At 42.3% G+C, this 10,212-nt stretch overlaps 1 protein-coding gene across 1 annotated transcript in view; it reads left to right on the top strand.

Annotated features, from left to right (window-relative positions):
• Positions 1-876: 876 nt before the first annotated feature.
• LOC124775683 (neuroligin-2-like) overlaps positions 877-10,212 on the top strand; it is a 327,437-nt gene continuing 318,101 nt past the window's right edge. Inside the window, exon 1 of the mRNA XM_047250511.1 lies at positions 877-1,221. Within this exon, the coding sequence (XP_047106467.1) occupies positions 877-1,221 (345 nt within the window). The remainder of the gene's footprint in view (positions 1,222-10,212) is intronic.

Raw genomic sequence — 10,212 nt, 5'->3', positions numbered from 1 at the left:
TGATAAAGACAGGAATTGATAAGTATTAGTAAGAGGCACACAGCCACCTTGTTGCAAATGTGTACTGCTGCAGATATGCATAAGTACGACTAGTGCAAAGATTATTTAGAAATAGATTTAGAAAAGTTTCTTCCTTTAGAATTACGCTAGAGACTAACTTTCGGTTCTAGTATATAACTTACTTTAAAGCAGTACTGCAATGGTTCTAAGAGCAGTAATTTTTATTTGCAGGAAGAAGATGTCGGAGGAACTGCTTCATATTGTAGCGTGATTTTCAACACCGAGTGTGACAAATGATGGTTAAGGGCATCTGTTAATGCGCTCAGTGGATCGGCGCTGGATTCGATTCTGGAACACGTACGAAAGAAATTTAGATTACATATCGGCGACATTTTCATATGTTGGCTCACTCGCTGTGATTGACTTAGATTCCTGAGGGGTAAAGGAGACTTTCTGATTCGGAATTACCCCTTATTCCATATTGACAGAAACACCAGAACTATGTTAATGAGACTATTTTACTGCTTAAAGGCCAGTTAATTTTTATTAGTGGAAATATGTGGCAACAAGGTGCTCTCTTACTGAGCTGCGGATAACGTAAAGAAGCCATCTAAGTGCAACACACTGCAAATCGTGGTTGTGCCTTTGAGACTCGTATGTGAACTGAGAGTTTCTACAGGTGGCAGCTGTAGGATCCGGTGACTTCACGACTAGTGGTATAGTAGCAGGTGAAAATTTCCAAAGCCGGCGCAGAGCAGTAGGCTGGTGAAGCCAGGGCGGCGATGCCCGCAGCAGCAGCAGCTGGAGCTGGAGGGGCGGTCCGCGGCGGTGGCAGCGGGCAGCGATGAGGCCCCGCGATGAGGCCGCGCCGGCGGCATGCCGCTAGCCCCTCCCGCCGCCGCCGCCGCCGCCGCCGCCGTCGCTGCCGACGCCCGTCGCCGACGAGTGCCCGCGCCGCCAGTCCCGGCGCTCCGCCCCCAGCGCCCGCCGCTGCCGCTGGTAGCTGTGCTGCTGCTCGCGCTGGCCACCGTGCCGCCGCCTTGCTGCGAGGCCGGCCCGCGGTACAGCTCCCGCATCGTGGAGACGCGGTCGGGCGCCATCCGCGGGGTCATCCTGCAGCTCAACTCGCGACACCTCGAGCCCGTCGAGGCCTTCCTCGGCGTTCCGTACGCCGCCCCCGCGACGCGCTTCTCACCGCCACAGCCGCCGCTCGCCTGGCAGGTAGGTTGCCCTGTGTAACACATTGTGCCACCCGTGTAGTTTGTTCACGGCATCCTGAACGAATTTTCAAGTGTTGTGGTGAGCCTACAGAAGTCCAACACAGCCAGCTGAGGGGAAGGGCTGGGAAGCGGGGGGGGGGGGGGGGGGGAGACGTGCGGCATGCGGCAACAATCAGTATTTTATTCACACAGTTCAACCACATATATTCAATGACATGTCCTCACTGCACGGCACGGCAAATAAGGCACGACAATCACTGGAAATAATTAATGTACACAGATGTACTTAACTAACATGTGCAGTAAACACATGTACTTCACAGTGAGATGGTACAATTCGTAGGATACATCCTAATATCATGTCTGACCTCCTTTCCTCCGGCATGTGCAGCGCTCGATGTGTCATGGACTCATCAAGTCCTAGGAAGTCCGCTACGTAAATACTGAACCGTGACGACTCCATAGTAGCCCATAGTTGCGAAATTGTGGCCAGTGCAGGATTTTGTAGACGTACTGGCTTATCGATTATGTCCCGTAAATATTCGTTTGAGTGAGGTGACGGAATGGTTAGCAAACTGGACTCGCATTCGGGTGGACGACGGTTCAAACCCCCTTCAGGCCATCCTGATGTAGGTTTTCCGTGATTTCCCTAAATCTGTTGAGGGAAAGGCCGGCATAGTTCCACTGAGAGGGCACGGCTGACTGCATTTCCCATCCTTTCCTAATCCGGAGGGACTAATGACCTCGTTGTTTGGTGCCCGCTCACAAATCAAGCAATCAACCAAACGTTCCGTGAGATTCATGCTGGGCGTTCTTGGTGGCCATACCATTTTCTCGAATTGTTGACAATGCTCTTCAAACCAGTCACGAATACTGTGACTTGGCGCTTTGTCATTCATAAGAATTCCATCCGTGTATGTGAACATAACGCCCATCAGTGGGTAAAAATTGTCTTCAAGCAGCCGAACATCCAGAGGATACAGTCCGTTCCACATAAACACAGCCAACATCATTATGGAGCCACAACCATCACACTGCCGTATTGAGAACTTGGGTCCAGGGCATCGTGAAGTCTACGATACACTCGAACAATTTCACCAGTTCTTACGAACCGAACTCTGGACGTATATGACAGGGCCATGGTTTTCCAGTCGTCTAGGACCCAACAGACATGGTCGTAAGGCTAGGAGCGGCGCTGTAGGCGATCTCTTGCTGTTAGCAAAGACACTTGGCGTCTGTCTTTCGCTACCACAGCCCATTAACGCCAAATTTGACCGCATTGTACTACACGCTGTGTTGGTTGTCTGTTAGCACTGACAACGCAAACGCAGCTGCTCTCGTTCGTTAACGCATTGGTGAAAGGTAATGCCTGAATTTTTATATTCTCAGCGCACTTTTGATACTGTGGGTGGCGGAATATTGAATGCCATAATGATTTTTCAAATTAAATGTGCCATGCTCTGCCTCCTACTACCGTTTCGCGTTAAAAGTCTGTTAATTCCCTTCGTGTAGCCATAACCATGTGAGAAACTTTCTCAACTAAATCACCTGAGTACAAATGACACCTCCGCCAAAGCACTGTCCTCTCGCACCTTATGTACGCGATATTACCGCCATCTGTATCCGTGCACATCGGTATCCTATGACTTGTCACCTCAGTGTATTGTTAGATCACCAATGTCCACAGTGGCCTGACACTGTACCATCGTGGTCAGAAGTCGTCCGGCGTTCACAGGCTTCAGCTGACCCAGAACTAGGGGGCATCTCATCTTTCAGGGTGTTGTGAATAAACTATACCGCAGCATATACGCTACCCTATTAAGCATCATTTCTCATAGATACACGTGGAATAGTCATAACCTCCAAATTATCGCCTCAAATAAATTAATTTTCATATTTTCAACAAAAACTTTGTTCGTTAGTTGCTATTTTCTTCTGTTTTGAAGTCATGCTGGAGTTGTAATTTATACTTTCATTACATGAGTTTTCAAGAACTTAAAATTTACACTAAAGATGATCGCAGAGTGTCTGAAATAGATTTGCTGTAATGAATGACTTCAAAACTCCTTTGACCGTAGTTGCCAATTTCCTTGTTTACAATACTTACATTACGGTCGCTAAACACATGGTTCCTAATGGAATCTAACCTCAATAAATTTCCTATTATTGATTTCTTTGTCAAGGCACTATTTCCAGAACGCAGCAAGTCCAATAGCCTTGTTGTTGGCTTCGATCTGTTTCTGCCCTGCACCAAGAATGTTCAAGTGGAGGATATATGAGCAAGCACCCCCGGATCATGTCTTGTTCAGTACTCACAGAAATGGTCGCTTCATGTTGTTTCGCAACGAGGGACGCCCACCGCAGGACGATTTAATTATATCCAAACAGGATACTGCGGATCATTAACTGGGGTTAGATACCTTTGCAGCAATACCAGGCGACAGTTTATTCTTCCACATGGAGATGTAGTTAGACTCTGGATTTCCCATCACTGGTTGAATGCTATGAATGAATTCCTTTCCGGATTTCAGTCGGTAGACCACAGCTTGATAATTGGGCAGTAGATGATGCAAATCATTGACCTGATTTAATCTCTCCACATCACCAGTGAAGGCATTTCGGAGAGTGGAGGCAGCTGTTCCAACAGTCGAGAATAGGTTGGCGACAGGAGTTTGCTTCATACAACCTGACAGGTTTCGAACTGTATTATTGATAGCAATGTCAACTTACTCGATGTGAGTTGTTGCACTGTGTACAGGTGAGACGTACTGTTCAGATACCACACACAACGAAAGAGCAGATGGTCTCAGGACGTGATGGCTAGCGCCACAGGTGTTGGCAGTCAGAGTCCTCAAATTATTGTTCATTGCACTGAATTTTAGTCTGTTGTTCCAGCAGTGTTTCTTGAAAGACAGTGTAAGATTTATAGTAACACCCAGATATGCAAGTGTTGGTCAGTGTTTTCTGTGAGCTCGCACGGTCGCTTTACCGTCTCACGCTGCTAGTGGTTCCTGTTAAAAATGGGTAGAATGCTGATAAGGTTGGGTTATCGTGTGGCAACACGTTTTCAGCAAAGGTGGACTTGATGCAGCTGTGTCACGCCAATTCAGTTGGTTCTCTTTTCCCCCCTGGACGCCCCTGACAGAACCGCATAATTTCTGCTGCGACTAAACTCGATTTACCGCACAGTACTGCACTTCATCAGTGTCCTGAGGCTTTTTGATTTGGCTCCTCCAGCCAGCGCAATGTTGCGACTGATGAGTGTAACACGATTTTGTATGCTAGTATCCACCCGGAAACTAACAAAAACTTAATTGTAATATTTTCTTTTCTTTTTCCAATGTGAAAACTGAAAATTTAAACTACCCCACTTTACAATGTAGGATGAGCTTCGCATTCTTTATTTTAAACTTCGCTACGCAGCAGGCAACCCAGATATTCCTACATTGAACTAGCAAACGGGATAACAGCATTCACTTACATATTGTCCCTGATGACGACAAAATGACGTCATGCAAATGTGAGCTGATCTTTGAATGTGGGTTACAAGCCCTTATTGACTTTCGTATGATATATTTTCCTAGTTATTCAAAAGTATTTGATATGTAACCTTTTCGTCTAAGACTAGTTTACTTTACCTAAAACTTTTATCCATAGCCCTAATCTGAAACTACCTTACCCTATCCGCCAAATGAAAACTAGTAAAGTATTTCTGGGAGTTTGTATATTTCATTAGCTGTTACTCCCAAGGATGTAGTGTGTAAAAGTTGTTCATCTCTGACATTTAACAAGTGGTGTGATAAAGCAGTCGCTTTTCATTAATACTGAGGAGATATCTAAACCTTAGTAATTCTGTAGGAATGGTCAAGAATCAGATAAAACCTGTAACTACGTAAACCTTGTGCTTTATGCCTATCAGTTGGTTCTAAGTAGGCACAAATATCTATAGCTTGGTGTAAATTTACTAACCCTGTCTTCAGTCAAGCTAGGCAGAATATTTTCACTGCTGGCCTCCAACATTAGCTCGGTTACGAATACGCAGTGGCTTATCTAGAATTATCTAAAATATTATTTCAAATGTTTGCACGCACATGGACGCACGCACATGGAGTCATCTGTGCACAATAGTGAACATTTTGAAGGATTATGGATGATAGTCGTCGAATAAAATTGTGATTTATATAGACCAGAAAAATGGGGAAAAGCAACTATTCCGCAAACGAAAACAGGACAGTGAGATGCAGTTTCTTTACTAGCATCCAGAAACCAATGATCCAAACGACGTAAGTACACCACTGAAAATACGTGGGATCCATTAAATGAAACCTGGTACGATGTACCTTATAATTGTCGATCCATGTTTTGCAACTTAACATATAAGAGTCCTAACACTGACAATAAAATCTGAGTTAATAACTCATAATTTACCGATTGACACGAGGTTTCGCCAATAGCATCTCAACTACCTCTCTACAAATTTCAGTCTCTTTCCTAATACGTCTACTACCTTCTAATCTACTCGCCATCCCTCCAAAATCCATCTTTGACCACTACTGTGCCTCTTCACGCACGGAATAAGCATGGGGTCTACAGAGTCATAATTTCCACACTTGCTGTATACTCGCAGTTGGCTGTGTTCCAACAAACTTCAGTAGCTAGGTTTCATTCCTCTCCTACCTGAAACAAAAACAGTCACATTGCCTCCAATGGCAGCAAAGGTTCAGCACTTACAAGACTATGTTATTAGACTGTCCACCTTTTCTGAATCCAGAACTACTAAAAGTTCAGACCGTAAGTCAATTGTTTAAATGAATTGTTAGTCACGTTATGGGTCTATGATATATTTAAATACGCTAATAAAGAACGCAGGAGTTGCTGGTAAATATGTATATGCCATAACTGGAGATTTGGTGATATGATGTATATTTGTTTTGTTTCTCTTAGCCGGAGGTCTTCAAAAATTACCCACTTCGTTCCCAGGTTGCTTACGTTTATGCACTCAAGGAATTTATCTGTTAAGGAACTACTTTCAGCAGGAATCCAGAGAAACCCGTTGAATATAGATTCCCCAACGTTGGTCTCTAGTTACATATCTTCTTGGATTAACAAATCATATGTTTGTAAAAAAATTAAAATGTAAAAAAAATATTTTTGCTTCATCGAAGTGGACTTTAAGCAATTTACACTTACTTCATTCACATGATTCGACTAACAATTTAGGAAAATTCTCCTCTGAGGTATGAGTATCTGAGCCTAACAAATGTTTCTCTACTTTGCGTGGAGAACTCTTAAAACAGAGGGATCTAATAGTAAAAACGTGCGAATGATGAAACAGCATGACGTTCCCAGGACGTCTGCTGAGGACTGAGGTAGTAAATTCATCTCTTAATACTTGATCAGGTTGGTGGCCTACAGGGACACGGATGATTCCTGATATGGGCTTCTCCACAGTGGTGTATCGTGAACATGCAACATAGGGTTGAAAGGGTAGTTATATGTCCAATAAAAATAGCCTGAGAAGAACGGGGTTAGCTCAAAACTTGTACAGTGTTCAAAATCTGTTCTGAAATCATTTGTCTGGGAATTGGTACATCTGCTAATGACAACATCAATTACTGAGAGTTTAATTAGGATAGCTCTTTGACTATACATCGATATAATTGTTCAAAATTTTCGTCTATTCAAGTCCACACCAAGCGAAATTCGTTGCTCGTTAAACAATCACGGTCACTTCATTCTCCATAGTTACGGAAAACACACTGTTGTCCTCGTCCATATTCACTAGCACAGTGGTTATGAAGAGAATATTTCGCCGACTCGCAAGAACTGCTTCAGTCTGCACGCTGAAATTTCCAAATTAATTTACGTGACACTGCCACTGCACTATGCACGTGTTTTACTTGATGTTATAAGATAAACAAATTCATCAACTTCATTGGAAGTTCGTTGAAGTTGTCGCACTCTTTACTTATTCATATGGAAGTTCTCACATAGTTCCACACTTTATTATCTGTCTTCAACTTCTATTATAATACGTTAACTCAGGCCTTCGCATCTATGGAGCTCTGCTCACCCTGGTTTCTGTATCAATAACTGTAAGGACAGAACTCACGGTAAAACTTCCCCTCCACAACTTCTACCAGCTTAATTTATATAGAAGGTATTTGAGGTTACAAGTGGACAAATTCATATTTTTCAAAATTTAATATCAAATCAGCTGTGTCATGTACATCAGACCTTTTTAGGAATAAAGTCAGTCATGTATCCATCCCATTTTAAATAAGAATCAGTAATGAAGTTCGAATAAAATTCACTTTCATGAAAGAAGACTCTTAAATATAACTACTACACACAAATATTATTTAAATTGAAGAAATCGGAAGTAACATTTATTCTAACTTTAATACATTTTTTGCATAATGTTCACAGAAAAGTTTGTATTTCATTAATTATAGGCTTTTCATATTATTCAATGAAGCAAGGGAACTGAATATAACAACTTCTAAATAACAATATATAAATTTGTGAATAGTGAAAGGAAATACGTGACAACTGATGAGTCCGTTCTGCTGCCAATTGCTCTGACTCCATCATCTTCTGCTGTTTCTTTTGCGCCATATGCAGTACATCTGTTGTTTCAGTTTGGTATAGACGCCTGTGTGTGTCTGTGTATGTGTCTCATTATCTGTCATTGCAATCAGCCTAACCTTCGTCTTTCGGCAATACATGCCATGTACTCTTCCCTTCGCCCTAAATCTGTCTGGACTTTGTCTCCATCAAACCTATAAGAACAATTTCCATGAGGTTGATACGTCCCTAAATCTCACAGACAGTTTGTGTGTCAAAAACATATTATACTATCAATCCTTTACAGGTTTCGTCTGTTTTAAACCATCTTCAGACATGTTGTTGTTGTGGTCTTCAGTCCTGAGACTGGTTTGATGCAGCTCTCCATGCCACTCTATCCTGTGCAAGCTTCTTTATCTCCCAGTACCTACTGCAACCTACATCCTTTTGAATCTGCTTAGTGTAATCATCTCTTGGTCTCCCTCTACGATTTTTACCCTCCACGCTGCCCTCCAATACTAAATTGGTGATCCCTTGATGCCTCAGAACATCCCTTCTTCTGGTCAAGTTGTGCCACAACCTTCTCTTCTCCCCAATCCTATTCAATACTTCCTTATTAGTAATATGATCTACCCATCTAATCTTCAGCATTCTTCCGTAGTACCACATTTCGAAAGCTTCTATACTCTTCTTGTCCAAACTATTTGTCGTCCATGTTTCACTTCGATAAATGGCTACACTCCATACAATTACTTTCAGAAATGACTTCCTGACACTTAAATCTATACTCGATGTTAACAAATTTCTGATCTTCAGAAACGCTTTCCTTGCCATTGCCAGTCTACATTTTATATCCTCTCTACTTCGGCCATTATCAGTTATTTTGCTCCACAAATAGCAAAACTCCTGTACCCCTTTAAGTGTCTCATTTCCTAATCTAATTCCCTCAGCATCACCCAACTTAATTCGACTACATTCCATTATCCTCGTTTTGCTTTTGTTGATGTTCATCTTATATCCTCCTTTCAAGACCCTATCCATTCCGTTCATCTGCTCTTCCAAGTCCTTTGCTGTCTCTGACCGATTTACAATGTCATCGGCGAATCTCAAAGTTTTTATTTCTTCTCCATGGATTTTAATTCGTACTCCAAATTTTTCTTTTGTTTCCTTCAGTGCTTGCTCAATACACAGATTGAATAACATCGGGGAGAGACTACAACCCCGTCTCACTCCCTTCCCAACCACTGCTTCCCTTTCATGTCCCTCGACTCTTATAACTACCATCTGGTTTCTGTACAAATTGTAAATAGCCTTTCGCTACCTGTATTTTACCCCTGCCACCTTCAGAATTTGAAAGAGTATTCCAGTCAACATTGTCAAAACTTTCTCTGAGTCTACAAATGCTAGAAACGTAGGTTTGCCTTTCCTTAATCTAGCTTCTAAGATAAGCCGTAGGGTCAGTATTGCCTCACGTGTTCCAATATTTCTACGGAATCCAAACTGATCTTCCCCAACGTCGGCCTCTACTGGATTTTCCATTCGCCTTTAAAGAATTCGCGTTAGTATTTTGCAGCCGTGACTTATTAAATTGATAGTTCAGTAATTTTCACATCTGTCAACACCGGCTTTCTTCGGGATTGGGATTATTATATTCTTCAGACGTAACACCATGATGTAGATCTGAAGATGGTCTACAACAGACCGAAACCGGTAACCTCCTAAAAAAATTTCTTGTGGTTGTGACTGTGCACGTGCATTTTTAAGTAATTAAAAAAACGCTGTTCACCAAGAGGAGAGAAATGTTCTCAGAAATTATATTCAACTGTATTTGCTTTCTAACGTTCCTTGATTTCGTGTCTACTGTTCCAACGTTTTTGTAATTATGTAAGTGGAGAATTAGCACACTAATCTTGTGCGCTACTCGTTCAAAAAGATTACTTGATATAACATTCACCGACCTTTCAGCATCCAAAACAATAGTGACAGGAATATCTTCTACATTTACATAAACTTCACACATAGGTGTTAATGGGTACTCCTAGTCACATTTTCCAATATCAAGTACAGCTATTCACGTATTTCAATATCTTGGCAGAGACCTTAACTTCCGCAATATCTTAATACATTTAAATTGTGTCATAGCCTCTACTCTCTTTTACAGTCGCTCTTCCGGGGCGTGATGCAACCGGATTTAGTATCACAGATTCATATCCCCATGTCGATTAACCTCATCTGTGACATCTGCGATTGCAGATGGCTACGACTGCCAATCATTGTGGCTTGGCGTCGTAATTTCCCTCTGAACCTTTGCCTATCGCTGAACGTTATTGTTGTCCCTACGTTTGATTATTCCGGCATGTTGAATATCCAAGATGTAATCTTTGGTCATTGTACACGCTGTACTTTTGCTTGCGATGTAAAGTGT

Source organism: Schistocerca piceifrons, chromosome 2 (genome assembly GCF_021461385.2).
Source record: "Schistocerca piceifrons isolate TAMUIC-IGC-003096 chromosome 2, iqSchPice1.1, whole genome shotgun sequence".
NCBI classification, from domain to species: domain Eukaryota; kingdom Metazoa; phylum Arthropoda; class Insecta; order Orthoptera; family Acrididae; genus Schistocerca; species Schistocerca piceifrons.
This window is presented reverse-complemented; position numbering and strand designations above follow the sequence as displayed.